This window comes from Astyanax mexicanus, chromosome 3 (genome assembly GCF_023375975.1).
Source record: "Astyanax mexicanus isolate ESR-SI-001 chromosome 3, AstMex3_surface, whole genome shotgun sequence".
NCBI classification, from domain to species: domain Eukaryota; kingdom Metazoa; phylum Chordata; class Actinopteri; order Characiformes; family Acestrorhamphidae; genus Astyanax; species Astyanax mexicanus.
The window spans coordinates 44,880,392-44,896,382 of record NC_064410.1 but is presented as its reverse complement, the minus strand read 5'-3'; the positions used below and the strand labels follow the sequence as shown (position 1 = coordinate 44,896,382).

The window sequence follows — 15,991 nt, the reverse complement described above, 5'->3', positions numbered from 1 at the left end:
TCTCGCTCTCTCTCTGTCTCTCTCAGTCTCACAGTAAATTAACATCATATTCTGTATTCTGAAGCCAGTGTGCTCATTCCTGAATATTACTTTAGACAGGGAAGGTTAAAAAAGGCTTTCAGCTTTTCTGGGAGCTGCTGCTATATAAGCTAATAGCCCAGAGCTCAGCACCTGCTTCATTGTTTCCTATTTGGATTCCACTGCCTACCAGATTAACAAGCTCATAGAATTGTGAACTTTTAGGTTTTCTCACAAAATTGTTTAATCAACAAAGTAGGAGGAGGCAAACTGTTGGGAAAGTCACTGTTGGTCCAAGTTTAGCATAATATAAAAATATGAAGGAAGAATCCAGAAAAGTTATAAATTGTACAAACATGCCTAGTACATAAATGAAAACTAAAAATGCAATTTTGATTAACTTTATACAACTTCTTGTTTATTTTCCCTTTTACATTCTTGGAAACACACTAATCTGGCAAGATTCTTTGGAATGAACCCAAATAAGAAGCACTTTGGGCTTTTATCTTATGTCAAAATTTGTGTCAAAAATTATGTCTTTTTTGATATTTTTTGTTAGCTTCAGATAATATTAAAAACAATCCCTGTTTTCTTTTTATTTTTAAAGACCCCAGTTTCTGAAATATACACCTCAAATATTTAAGATTTTGAGACTTTGTAAAAAAAATAAACTGGAAATGCATGTTGTATAAAGTTACATAATTTCATAAATCAAAGCCTTTCAAACTATAATTCCCCCCCCCCCCACCCCCCCAAAATCATGCTTTTGCTTTGAAACAAAAATGAAAATGCATACTACTCAAAGATGCAACAACTTCACAGTGGAGTTTATTAGCCTAACATACCTCTGCAACCTGGTAGAGATGGAACTAACAGGTTAAGCTAAGTTCCTCACCTGCTTCTATAACATATAATGACTCTAAATGTGCTCTTTAAAAAAAAAACTTGAATAGGTTAAAGCAGTTAACTCAATTCAAGCCAAAAATCACTTAGAAACTTTCAAGCACCAGTCCTCTACTCACCCTTCTTCTTAAAGATCGACAGCAACGACCGAACATTTTTACTCAGAAAAACCACCATGCCTGCCTTCAGATAAAATCCCAGCAGGAGCTCATCGCAAGCCTGAGTGAGTCTGAAAGAGGTTGGAGGTTCGCCTAACACAGTACGAGCTGCAGTTCCGGCATCACTGTAAGCTGCAGAAAGGATAATGTGAGGTAGCTGTGTCGCGGCAGACTGATAAAGGATAAGCCAAGTGAACACAATGAGATCTACTGTGTGCGGCGTCAATCCCAGCTGCTTTACTCTGCCACCCTCACCCTCCCTCCTTCCTCCTCTACTCTCCCTCCTTTTGTCACATGTAACCGTCTCCAGACCCCTGCTCCTTTCAGTGCTTGACTGGGTTTCCCCTCTTTGAGTTGCTGTAGTTCATCACTTCAACTGAATGTAGGATGAGTTACTGCTTCAGTAATCTTATCATCCCCCCATGAACACATCCCAATTTCATATTAGAGCTACTGAGAGAGGAACTTTGGCGAACGCAAGTTTACTCCAAGAGTATAGACCACAAGTTGGACAAGACCCGGACTTAAAGATCAATCAGAACATATTCCATAGTCCTATCTCTCTTTCTGATGGTATATGCTGTAATTTTACATCAGCTGTGGCAGGTGCTACATGAACTATTTCCCATGATGATATTTTAGGAGTTTTGGAGAGTTCTTGGGTTCTTCGTTAGGGATGAACTGAGGGCATAGAACTTGCTAGAACAATCTGACCTGGTCAATTCTGCAGCTTTTTTACTTTCTGGGTGATTTTTAACTGTTCCAATATCTTTTTACATGTCTTCCAGAACTCATATATACATATACAACCACTAAAACCACTTACTTTAACAACCAAGATCGAACTAAACCAAATATCTGAGGTTTAAAGAAAACAGACTCCTTCCAAAATCACATCTAACCATGTTCTAATCCCCAAATCTAATCTAATCCCCCAAATGTGAGACATTTTAGGTAGTAATAAATAAGGGGATGTCCTAACTATTTTCTTTCAAACTGCATTTACTTTATTGAATATATATTTTTAGTCAATCTATGTCTTAGTCCTCTGTAACCTCTTAAAAAGTACTAAACTCTAAACCATATTTTTTATTAAGAGCTGAAATGTGTTCCTTTGAAGTCATGACACACAAAATATGTAAATTAGTCAATCAATAATACCGCCCCCTAGTCACCACTATCAGATTCACACTGCTCAGCCCAATCAGCTCTCCCTCCTGCCCTGCTCAATAAACCCATACATCACCCAGTGCCCCTCCCCAAGCTACTAAGTTAGTTAAAATCAGCGGGATTTGTGCCCCTTTAAACTAAATAAAGGCTTATTTATTTATTGATCATAATATTCATAGTTAAGTTAGTACAATAAATTATTTTATTACTACTTTGACATTAACATAAAAGTGATATAGTGATATATAGTTTTAAGCCTTACAGGCCCACATCCAGACACTTACAGTTCCAGAGGTCAGCTGCCTTTTAGTCACTGTGTGCTTTTTTATCCATCCAACACTCCACTCACTAAAGGACTGACCTTGAATCATGTCCTCTGGCTGTATTTCATTGCTTCATTTCTTGCTTTAGCTTTAGCTCAGTCAGCTGTGATCACATCAATCAATGCAAGTGTTAAATTACTTTAATGCCACCAACCTGAAATAACAGTGATAATCCTAGAAGGGCAGTGTGCACGGAAATAACTGAAAAAACAGTATCCCAGCTAACAATTTCTGTTAGTAGACTGTTTTCTGAATGTTACAATTAATGATCTTTTTTTGTTGGGGGCCAGATAGAGAAATATATTTGAAGTCAAAGGCCATAGACTCTGTAATAAAACAAATAATGGAATATACCACGTTAAATAATATTTTTTTCCTGATTATTTCATTTACACACCATTTTACTTGACTTACTATCTTTATCTTTGACAGTTTTGTGTAAACTAAGATTTTTCAAATTGATGTTTAATTTCATGATGTTTCTTAATATTAAACTCCTTAATTACGGCAACTTTTAGACTCTTTGGCCCGTTTTCCTGCGCTAGAAATGCGCACCCTCTCCACTTTTAGACTCTTTGGCCCGTTTTCCTGCGCTAGAAATGCGCACCCCCTCCGCTTTTAGACTCTTTGCCCCGTTTTCCTGCGCTAGAAATGCGCACCCTCTCCGCTTTTAGACTCTTTGGCCCGTTTTCCTGCGCTAGAAATGCGCACCCTCTCCGCTTTTAGACTCTTTGGCCCGTTTTTCTGCGCTAGAAATGCGCACCCTCTCCGCTTTTAGACTCTTTGGCCCGTTTTCCTGCGCTAGAAATGCGCACCCCCTCCGCTTTTAGACTCTTTGGCCCGTTTTTCTGCGCTAGAAATGCGCACCCTCTCCGCTTTTAGACTCTTTGGCCCGTTTTCCTGCGCTAGAAATGCGCACCCTCTCCGCTTTTAGACTCTTTGGCCCGTTTCTGACACCTAGCGTTCAAACTTTGAATCTCACATTATAAAAACTTGCTTAACAGCGGGCCAACTTTCATTCTATTTCTATAAAAAAGGAAAAAAGGAAACAGGGCTCTGGCAGCTGATGGCAAATGGCTCCTAAACATAGTGACAGCGCTTTAGACCGCTGGACCACTTGCCGCCCTTCGGTACCTTTTTTGATCGCTGTTTAGTATTTTATGAACCACCCCAGTAATTACATTCCAGAGAAACAAGTCATTAGCTTCGGTGTTTAGGACTTTAAGCACAATTTAGCACCAGCTCTGGCTTTCTCACACTTGATTAATTAGACCAGCTGCTTTGTTCCTCTTTATAGTACTGCAGCTTTTAGGAGTGGTTTTGGTGCCAGTTTCCAGGCCCTGCTTGTTCTTTTAGTCGTCAGCTTGAGTAAATGTGCCAGAGATGCATCTCTGTAGGGGGTACAGATGCGGCCTGCCCGCTCCAGCCTGACAGGTGACACACTCTTAAACTCTTTATCCTCCCTCCCACTGCCCGCCTCACTGCACAGACCCTGCTTCTGGCACTGGAGCAGGAGCTCAAGTGGAGCTGGCTTAGAGAAGGAGGCACCATTTCAAAGGGACAAACAAAAGGAGCCATTTTGGTCAGTTGTAGTGCCAACTCTTACTTTGTCCACTGGGTTAATCCTTTTGGCCTCGGGGTGGCTCTGTATCTTTTACTGTCTAGCTTCTTATTTTAATCTCTGCATTCTAATCACTTCTCTACTTCTCTAATCACTACTTCTATCTTTCAGCCCGTAATTGTTATACAAACTGCTGGGCTTGAGGACCTGTGTGTGTGTAACCACAGTGTCGAGGCATGCATCACTGTGTGAAAGGGTGGAGATTTGTGTAGATATGCCATATGAAATGATATTAATGTATGAGTATGATTTCCTAATGGAATCTGAAATGTAAAACCGAAACATTCCAAGAAGCAGACTGTGGAAGTGCACACCTCCCGTTGTTTCCTCCTGGAAGTCCCATTAATATTTATCAGGAGATCCTAAAGACACCATCTGGCACATGGCGAGGGGTGAGGGGCATGCTTATGAGGCCAGCCAAGGGACCCCAAGTTTCTATACACCGCCAACTCCACACACCAGCCCTTTTGTACAGACATACAAATGAAGTTAGCAGGAAACAAATAACACATGGTGGCCATTTTATGCTAAATTAGCTTGGCGTATTGCTAATGCTCGGCTGACCTGCAATTTCTGATCTCAGCAAGCTGAGGGCAAGAAAACTTATTTTGCAGTTTTGTTTTCTATATAATGTTTTCACCCTGTGCTTATTCACTTTGGATCATTGCCAGTTTCTTTGTAAGTTTGTTTCTGAGACACCTGCATAAACAGCTGTACTTTAAATGCCTACACCACCATGTTTCACAGATGACTCCACTCTAAGATCATGTTGTTCAGTTATACTTTCTGAGTAGTTTGCAATAGTGTTGGATGCTTTATCTTTTGAGCATTTTTATAAAAGTTTGCAAATATTGGTTATTTTTTGCTGTACTCTTCCATGCTAATTTGGTATTGCTAAGCTTAGCAGTGCATCCTCCTTGTAAGCTGTATTGGTACGGTATTGGATTTACAAAAAGAAGTAGGGTTATCCAGTAAAAAAAAGGGGATTTACACATTTATTCTCAAGTATGGAGACGCTCAGGGAGACATTTAGTTTTGCTTTGCATGTCACTGCTCTTTTGCAAACCTCAGCCTAAGGATTCCTCAGAGGTTCCACACAGCCTACATACAGGCTATACACATTTTATCAAAAAAATATTACTAAAATTGGATTATTGTATTGGGTGGGTTTTCATTACAGTGATGGGAATGTATAAATAAAGTAGCCTCTCCTATTGTTACAATGTAAAAAATCATAAAATGAAAGAAAAAACACATTGAATGAGAAGAGGTGTGTACAAACCTTACTTTTGACTGGTACTGTAATTACCCTTAAACTAAAATGGTCAACACAGAATGTAGCCTAACTATAATTGTTTCAATTGAAATTCAATATATTGGGGTTCAGAGCCAATACTATTAAAATATAAACAACTGTATCACTACATCACTTTATGACAGACATGTTTTAAAAATTAAATGGCCAATCCATTTGTTTAATTTAAACCTGTCACAGAGTTTCTGATGAATTTAGTCTTACATCACTGTGAAAATAAACCCGAAGGCAGATGTTTGTGTTTGACAGTACGGAGAATTTAAATTTAAGAAAGTTAATTAGTAGTAGTCTCCTCCAGCTTCATTTTGACTTGAATAAACATTGTTGCGACATTTGACTGACCACAGTGTTTGCTGATAATATTTTCTCTGTAATATGACGTTTTTATTAAGTCCACAAGGTGGTACTGCAGTGCATGATTTTATCTTTTAACTAAGATCACTCCGTGTTTTTGTTCATGAAATTATCCTCCTGAATGTCTCTGAAGTTCAGACCATAAAGTCATTTGGATGGCCTTCTTTGATCCGTATAATTACTTCCTGTTAAGCAGATCAGACCTTTCTGGTTTAAGAGGCCAGTAAACCTGTGTGTGATGTCCTGATTAAGTATGTATGTACAGCTCTGAAAAAAATTAAGAGACCACTTCAGTTTCTGAATCAGTTTCTCTGATTTTGCTATTTATAGGTTTATATTTGAGTAAAATTAACATTGTTGTTTTATGCTATAAACTACAGACAACATTTCTCCCAAATTCCAAATAAAAATATTGTCATTTAGAGCATTTATTTGCAGAAAATGAAAAATGGCTAAAATAACGACAACAACAAAAAAACAAACTTTAATATTCATAAAGATTTAAGAGTTCAGAAATCAATATTTGGTGGAATAACCCTGTTTTTTAATCACATTTTTCATTCATCTTGGCATGTTCTCCACCAGTCTTACACACTTTTGGTTTTGCTTTGGATAACTTTATGCCACTTCTGGTGCAAAAATTCAATCTAACAAAAATACAAGCCTTCATTATACATTAAATTTAACTGTTTACATCACTCAATAATTAGTTTTAATGCCTAAACTCCTTATGATATACTGTCACGTCCTTGCCTTGTTTCTTCTCTGTTCTCCCTCCCTGTGTTTCTTCCCCAGTAAATTTCCATTCATGTGTGTCCCATTTGTAGCTCCGCCCTTTCCCCAGGTGTTCATGTTTAGTGTATGTTTCCTGTTTGTATATATAGTCCTCCTGTGTCACTTTGTCCTCGTCTGTCTTTGCACTAACCCCTGTTGTTTTGTCTCTCCGCGTTTCTTCGTTTTCATAGCTCTAGTCCTTTATATATCTTCTTGTTTATTTCTTGTTTTACCTAGTTTATTTCTCCTTGTTTATTTCCTTGTTCTGTTCTGTTTTGTTTGTTTATCTAGTTTTAGTTATTAGTTGGTTTCCTTTCGTTTGCCTACTTGTTTGTTTATGTTCCTAGCCCTGTTTAGTTTATTGTCTCGTTTTATTTATTTGTTTGTTAGCCTCCCTCTTTGTTTATTATTATTATCTCGTGTTTGTTTTGTTTCATTTCCTTGTTTCTTTGTTTATTTGTTTATTTATTCATTACCTGCGTTTACGTCCGCCTCCTCGTCTTCCTGCCTGGCTTCCGTGACATATACAGTATACAGTTGTTACGAGTTTTGTAAGTACTGACAACACCCATGATATATACTCACTGTGGCGTAATTCTTAATGGTAATGAAAAACCTACACCCAGCCCAGAGGCTGTAATGTTAACACAAGCATGTGTAAGACATCTGTTTTTTTATCGTAATGAGTTTTGGCTGGAAGGTTTATGTGGATTTACTGTAAGTGTGGTTGGTAGCTAAAAACATTGATTCATGCTCCCTAAAATGTTCATTCTCAGTGTTTGATATGCACACTGTCTCCTCAACGTACAGCTCTGTGCTCGGTTCATGTGTTGAAATCTCTCATCTACCACAGAAAGCACATTTAGTGAAGTACACAAGGTCTGCTGATGTTTGCTGGTCCTGTGAGACAGCACTGCTGGCTGTGAGATGGTGAGATAGAGGAACATCTGTTAGTGATGAAATCAGCCAGATGAGCTCTGACTTGGAGCTCTCCGTGAGGCAGGTCTCCTCCCTCACATGACCCCTAATTGGAAAATCCCCAACCATAAGTGCCTAATGTTAGCTCATGGTGTTTATCACCTCCCGTCTTCAGTGGACAGTCTCAGTATGTGTGGGTGTGTGGGCGGCTGTGTAAAAATATGTGTTTGTGTAAAAGACTGGATACATCAACAGAAACTCAAGTAATATTAGTGAAAATCAGATGTCCATAATTTTTCTTATCCAGAGATTAGGTTCTTTCGTGACACATTGGAGCTATAAGACTAATTTAGGCAGAAGATAATCAAAGTTTATATCCCATTATGTCACGTCTGGTGCTGTAGGCACTTCCTGTCCTTCCACACTGGTCTCCAACGGAGGTTGTCAGCCCAACAACTACAATACCCAGAATGCACCACCCGCTGACAACACACACACTGCTGATCACGTGACACCTCACCTGCCCCGGCCGGTTAGCCCTGAGTATTAGCCACTGTATAAAAGCACTGCTCAGACGCCCTTCGGCGCCGCGTATTGCCTAGGTTCGTCCGACATTACAAAGCGTTATTTCTGTGATTATCTTTCTGTGTATGACCTTGCTTTTGTTTTTTGACTACCGATTTTTGCCTTTGCCTTCGCTGTGGATTTTTTCGTGTATCACCCTGGACTGTTTATCGTTTATGTTTTTCGGATCACCTTTGATACTGCCTGCCTCGTGTATGACTATTGGACTGTTTACCGTTTCTGTTTTTGGATTGCCTCTGATACTGCTTACTTCGTGTATGACCACTGGACTGCCTCACTATCCTGTTAAGCTCTCCGTTTCCAGGTATACCTTTACTGGTGTTTTGTTGCTACTGCTAATCTCATTCTCTGTACCCTGTGGGTTTTTAATAAAATCCTTAACTGGTTCCGCGAGTGTCTGTATTCTGTGCCCCACCATGACAGAATACGCGGCCTCACGTGAGCAGACAGCGATCTCTGACCAGTTGAAAACAGGGTTGATTAGCCAGGGACAACTTCTCGGTCAGCACCAACAAACCCTCGTTGGTGTGACTCACGCCGTTACCGAGCTAGCTAGCCAGCAAGCTAATCAGCAACAACAGCTAACTAGCATCCTCGACCACCTACAGGGATTAGCTTCGGCTAACGCTAGCTCTACTGCTAACCCTAGCTCCATGGCTAACACCAGGCCTCATAACCCCAGCACTTCTTCCTCCGGATTTTTTGTGTGCAAACCGGAGTTATATGACGGTGATCCGGTGAAGTGCAGCGGTTTTATTTTACAGTGCTCTGTTTACTTCAGTAACTCTCCAGTGACTACTGATCAAGCCAAGATAGGCTTTATTATCTCTCGTCTCTCCGGGAAAGCACTCGAGTGGGCCACTGCTGTATGGGATAGCATTTCGGTGGCTAGCTACACGGATTTTTTGGACACTTTCCGCTCTGTGTTTGATCACTCGCGTTACGGTCAATCTAATGGAGAGTTACTGCTCGCTCTTAAGCAAGGTCACAAGCCAGTCGCTACTTATGCTCTGGAGTTTCGGACGCTAGCTGCTGGCAGTGGATGGAATGATACAGCGCTTCTTTCAGTGTTTAAAAACGGACTCAACCCGGACATTTTAAGAGAGTTAGCTTGCCGAGATGAAGCACTCACCCTGGATCAACTCATTGCTCTCTCTATTCGCCTGGATCAACTGCTATCTCGTCGTCCCAAGTCCAGCACCCACGTAGCTTCTGTACCCCATCCACACGTCTCTGCCAGCGGTTTCAGTGGGTCTACATCTGCTCCGGAGTCCACACCTGAACCCATGGACATCCAGAGGTCCAGACTGTCTGCTGCCGAACGCCAACGCCGCATTCGTCTCCATCTATGTCTCTACTGTGGAGAGAAGGGTCATCACAAAGCTGAGTGTGGTTTCCTGACCCGATCCATGAGGCCTCCTGCGACGGGAAAGCGCGTGGAAAGGGTTCCACGCGCCAACGTGGTACGTAACTTGACTCCATGTCGTGATTCTAAAAATTTTTCGCTACCTATGGTTTTATGTTCACCTACTGGTTCTTTTCCCGTTGCAGCACTCGTTGATTCCGGATCGGAGGGAAACTTCATAAGCATGGAGTTGGTGAAGGAGCACAACATCCCCACTAAGGAGCTCCGTCGCCCCATCTCTATCCACGCCGTTGATGGGAAATCGGTGCGCTCCAGACCTGTCACTCTCCAGACTGTACCACTCTCTCTCCAAGCCAGCGCTCTCCACCACGAGGAACTGTCGCTGTTCGTGCTTCCCAGCACGGAACACCCGTTGATTTTGGGCATGCCTTGGCTCAAGACGCACAACCCACTGATTTCCTGGCCCGAGGGGGACATTACGGTTTGGTCTGATTTCTGTTTTGAACATTGTTTAGCCCGTCCTGATATAGCCTTACAGTCCACCTCTATTGAAAGCCCTACAGTCGTAGATTCTCCCGTAGTTCCCCCTGAGTATTCCGATTATTTAGAGGTATTTAGCAAAGCTAATGCTACTAAGCTGCCACCACATCGCCCCTATGACTGTGCCATTGATCTTATTGAAGGTGCCACTCTGCCTAAGGCTAGAATATATCCCCTCACTCTTGATGAAGAGAAGGCTATGACTACTTATGTTGAGGAAGCTCTTGCACAGGGTTTCATTCGCCCATCTAAGTCTCCTGTAGGTTCGGGGTTCTTTTTTGTTAAGAAGAAGGATGGTGGTCTCCGTCCTTGTATTGATTACCGTGGTTTAAATGATATCACCAAGAAGTTCGCCTATCCGCTCCCTCTCATCCCTAGTGCTCTAGAACAATTACGTGAGGCTAAGTACTTCACCAAGCTCGACTTGCGCAGTGCTTATAATCTCATTCGCATCCGTGAGGGGGATGAATGGAAGACTGCCTTTACTACCACCAATGGGCACTATGAGTACCTGGTAATGAGTTTTGGTCTAGCTAACGCACCGGCAGTCTTCCAGTCATTCATGAACGACATTTTTCGCGACATGATTAACAAGCATTTAGTCCTTTTTATAGATGACATTCTGATTTATTCACCAGACTTAGAATCCCACGTTCGTCATGTCCGCGCCGTACTCAAACGTTTGCTAGACAACAATTTGTATGCTAAAGCCGAGAAGTGTGAGTTCCATCTCCAACGGGTCACATTTCTCGGCTATGTCATCAGTCCCCAGGGCGTCCTCATGGACGATACTAAAGTTTCCGCAGTCACTAATTGGCCCGTTCCGCAGTCCATAAAAGACCTCCAACGTTTTTTGGGTTTTGCTAATTTTTATCGGAGGTTCATACGCAACTTTAGCAGTATTGCCGCTCCACTTACTGCATTGACTAAGGGGGCCACCAAGGTGCTTAATTGGTCGCCCGCAGCAGAGGCTGCTTTTTCTAGACTTAAGTCCGCGTTTGTTTCAGCTCCTATACTCGCTCATCCCAAACCCGATTTGCCCTTCGTGGTCGAGGTTGACGCTTCTGACTCTGGGGTGGGGGCCGTGTTATCACAGCGTAGTGGCTCTCCACCTAAACTTCATCCCATAGCCTTCTTTTCTAGAAAGATGTCTCCTGCAGAACGTAATTATGGCATAGGGGATAGGGAACTGTTAGCTGTCAAACTAGCTCTCGAGGAGTGGCGTCACTGGTTGGAGGGGTCCGCTCATCCTTTCACTGTTCTCACGGATCATAAGAACCTGGAGTACTTACGTAATGCTAAATGCCTCAACCCCCGCCAAGCACGCTGGTCACTGTTTTTCTCCAGGTTTGATTTTTCTATTTCGTTCCGACCTGGTAACCGTAACACCAAGGCGGATGCGCTGTCACGAATCTTCTGCACTCCTGACAGCGCATCTCAGTCCTCTGAGTGTGAGCGTATTCTACCCCCAGACGTTAAAATAGCAGCCATTCGCTGGGAATTGGATGATCTTATCCAGCAGGCTGCTGAACATTCACCTCCGCCTGAGGGTTGTCCACCTCAGAAAACGTTCGTTCCCTTGCAATATCGTGATCGTCTCATTAGCTGGGCCCACTCTTCTCTCACGTCAGGTCATCCGGGTGTCACGCGCACTTTACAGTTAATTTCAGCTCGTTACTGGTGGGAGACCATGCGAGCTGACGTACACACCTTTGTAGTCTCTTGCTCGGTATGTGCTCAGTGCAAAACGCCAAAAACCCTTCCAGCCGGTAAGCTAGTTCCTCTACCCGTTCCAGAGCGACCCTGGTCTCATATCGCTGTAGATTTTGTCACGGACTTGCCCGAGTCCGAGGGGTACACTACCGTTCTCACGGTTGTAGACAGGTTTTCTAGGGGGGTTAAGTTTATTCCTTTCCCTGCACTACCTACAGCTTTACAGACAGCTCAAGCCATCTACTCTCACATTTTTAGACACTTTGGTATCCCTGAAGATATTCTTTCTGATAGAGGCCCTCAGTTCACATCTAGAGTATGGAAAGCTTTCTTTGAGCACTTAGGGGTTCATGTGAGTCTTACCTCAGGGTTTCATCCCACTAGCAATGGGCAGTGTGAGCGTGTCAATCAGGAGCTTGGTAAATTCCTCAGACTTTACTGTCACAAACATCCCTCCGACTGGTCTCAATTTCTTATATGGGCAGAAATTGCTCAAAACTCCCTCACTAACTCTACCTCTGGTCTCACTCCCTTCCAGTGCATTCTGGGGTTCCAACCTCCGTTAGCTCCGTGGACAGCCGTGGCTACTGAGGTTCCGGCAGTAGACGACTGGATGAAACGGAGTGAGCAGGTGTGGGAGGAAACTCATCAGCAGGTCTCGGATGCGTTACACCAGTACAAAGAGAGGTCTGACAGACACCGAGGCAGTACCCCCCAATACCAACCCGGGGATCGGGTTTGGTTGTCTACACGGGACTTGAGGTTTGAGGGAGAGTGCAGGAAGTTGGTCCCTAAGTACATCGGTCCCTTTAAGGTGTTGTCCCAGGTTAACGAGGTTACCTATAAGATTGAGCTGCCAGCTCAATACCGTGTACACAACTCATTCCATGTGTCTCTTCTCAAGCCTCTTGTCCCAGGTCCGCTCGCTGAGGGTACTCCAGATGACGTTCCGCCCGCAGCAGTGGAGGGGGAGGCCTCGTCTACGTATGCGGTGAAAGAGGTACTGGATTCTCGCAGGCGCGGTGGCGTACTCCAGTATCTGATCGACTGGGAGGGCTACGGCCCCGAGGAGCGTTGCTGGGTTGCTGCCGGTGACGTGCTGGACCCTGCTATACTGGCTGAGTTTCATGCCCGTTACCCGGGCAAGCCTGCTCCCAGACCCCGTGGGCGTCCCAAGCGCTCGCTGTCCTCGTCGGTTCCGGTGCGTCGGGGTTCCCGGTCTCGCAGCCCCCGCCTGTCCGGTACCTCTGTGGCGACTCCAGGTCCTCCTGCCGGTGCTCCCTGCTCGTCGGGTGGTCGTCGTCGTGGTCGTCCTCGTTCCCGTCCGACTCCTTCGGGGGAGGGTACTGTCACGTCTGGTGCTGTAGGCACTTCCTGTCCTTCCACACTGGTCTCCAACGGAGGTTGTCAGCCCAACAACTACAATACCCAGAATGCACCACCCGCTGACAACACACACACTGCTGATCACGTGACACCTCACCTGCCCCGGCCGGTTAGCCCTGAGTATTAGCCACTGTATAAAAGCACTGCTCAGACGCCCTTCGGCGCCGCGTATTGCCTAGGTTCGTCCGACATTACAAAGCGTTATTTCTGTGATTATCTTTCTGTGTATGACCTTGCTTTTGTTTTTTGACTACCGATTTTTGCCTTTGCCTTCGCTGTGGATTTTTTCGTGTATCACCCTGGACTGTTTATCGTTTATGTTTTTCGGATCACCTTTGATACTGCCTGCCTCGTGTATGACTATTGGACTGTTTACCGTTTCTGTTTTTGGATTGCCTCTGATACTGCTTACTTCGTGTATGACCACTGGACTGCCTCACTATCCTGTTAAGCTCTCCGTTTCCAGGTATACCTTTACTGGTGTTTTGTTGCTACTGCTAATCTCATTCTCTGTACCCTGTGGGTTTTTAATAAAATCCTTAACTGGTTCCGCGAGTGTCTGTATTCTGTGCCCCACCATGACACATTATACCACAGTTAGTTCTGACCCTGCAATGTGATTGGCTGAGAGGTGTTTTATGAGTGAAATCATTGGCTGGTAATGCACTGTAACCGAAGCTCTCCATGTATTACTCTGCTACATACAGGTAACCTAGCAACAATGCAGAACTTACAAACCAAATACAAACCGATAGGCACAGTTCAGAAACGCCATATCTCCAATAGGCCCAACGATTCAAAAATACTCATTGTTGCACAAATTATCAGCCACCAATCTCAGGTTATGAGTTGTTATTATACAAATAAAAGCTTATGTGTATATATTTTCTGTTTAACTCAAAATCTTTCAATAAACAGCAGTAATGGAACTGTGGTATATAATACACGCAATAACATACTTGAGGATTGTGCTATAATATTGGCACTGCAGCCTCGTGCCTACGACCACATCACAGCAGTGCCAATATTACATGTTGTAGCACGAACCTTGAGTGTATTATTGCTTATTTATTCTTGCTAAATGTATATCTGAAGAGTGAAGCAGCAATAGTGTAGCACTTTTGCCATAAAATAAAAATGAACAGAACATACAGAAGGTTTTGCGCCATGTTCTGTGGATGTACAGTATATCCTATCATGCCTAATGAGGGTTGCATTAGAGGGCACTCTCATTAAAGATTAAACAATATGGGACAGCAGCAATAGAGAGTTAATGTTTCGTGGAGGATCACAGTGTAGTTTCAGTTTTCAAGTCATGCTGATGTGTCTCTAATCAGGGGAGCCACAAAAGAGCATTGTGCCTGTGCCAGGTGATGGTTTCTAGTAGTCAACTGTGCATGTACCTTAAGCTTTTCTTCTATACTTTAAGCTCATTTATATGAGCTTTTTTATGTATGTCCCCCAAATGCTGTACCCATCATACTTCTATACTGCCTTTATTTTTTTCGTGGATGTTAATCAACACATCCACTAGACATGTTTTAAATCAAATATTTCTGAAACAGTGGAGGAGATGATAACATACTTAACAGTGTAAAAATGATCGACTGTAAGTTTCTTTCTGACAGAGTTTCCTCTTTGCAGTGCCCATATGGAAGTGGCTGTCAGGGTAGCCAAAGTCTGCAGTCTTCCTAAAACCTTTTACTAGCACAGAATCTAAGGTTGTCACAGATGTTTGAAGCGAGGCAAAATGACTACTAAACCTAATTTTAACTTAAACTCAAAATCTTTATCTTACTTTGTTTTAGTTTTATATTTTTACAGATCTATATGTACATGCTCTGCCCCTGTGGTTTCCAATGGTACTGCATTTTGACCAGAGTTCTGCCAGTCTGCCAATTTTGTATCACTTTATGTGGTTTATAATATTGACAATGCTGGCTTCCTTTTGCATTGTGTTATCATGTCATGACAAATGGAAAAAAAGAGAAGTGATCCAAAATGATTTGGAACAAAATCATGTTGCATTGAGTGGAATTGTGTAACTTGTATTGATTGAATTTTGGGAGGAGGAACATGTCTGAAGTCCAACAAATTCCTATCTATCTCCCATGTTTATCATAAAGTTTCCACTTTCCAAAGGGGGGTGTGGCGTTCTAGCTTAAAGTTCTGCCAGGAGAATAGGACTAGATATAGTCTAGAATACTAGAATAAAGCAAATCACTGTGTGAAAAAGTGATTGCCCCCTTGTTAAAACACACCGTCACTGTGGTTCCTGACACCTGAGTACACTGTCTCTAGCCACACTCAAGCCTGATTATTGCCACACCTGATCTCAATCAACACATCACTTAAATAGGACGTGCCTGACAAAGTGAAGTCCACCAAAAGTCCTTAAAAGCTACACATCATGCCGAGATCCAAAGAAATTCAGGAACAATTAAGAAAGAAGGTAATTGAGATCTATCAGTCTGAAAAGGGTTATAAAGTTAATTCCAAAGCTTTGGGAATCCAGCGAACCACAGTGAGAGCCATTGTCCCCAAATGGCAAAGGCATAGAACAGTGGTGAACCTTCCCAGGAGTGGCCGGCCGCCCAAAATTACCGCAAGAGCGCAGCGACGACTCATCCAAGAGATCACAAAAGACCCCATAACAACATCCAAAGAACTGCAGGCCTCACTTGCCTTAGTAAAGGTCAGTGTTCATGCCTCCACCATCAGAAACAGACTGGGCAAAAATGGCCTACATGGCAGAGTTCCTAGACGAAAACCACTGCTGAGCAAAAAGAACAATAAAGCTCATCTCAATTTTTCCAGATCACATCATGATGATCCCCAAGACTTATG

At 43.0% G+C, this 15,991-nt stretch overlaps 1 protein-coding gene across 4 annotated transcripts in view; it reads right to left on the bottom strand.

Annotated features, from left to right (window-relative positions):
- Positions 1–15,991, bottom strand: part of kiaa1522 (KIAA1522 ortholog) — an 84,004-nt gene that overhangs the window by 14,318 nt on the left and 53,695 nt on the right. The window contains exon 1 of one of the 4 annotated variants that reach the window (XM_007249280.4): positions 1,041–1,271. The exons of the other annotated variants lie outside the window; for them this stretch is intronic. Coding sequence (XP_007249342.3) covers positions 1,041–1,098 — 58 coding nt within the window. The 5' untranslated portion in view covers positions 1,099–1,271. Of the gene's footprint in view, positions 1–1,040; positions 1,272–15,991 lie in introns of those variants that run through there. 4 annotated transcript variants of the gene reach the window in all.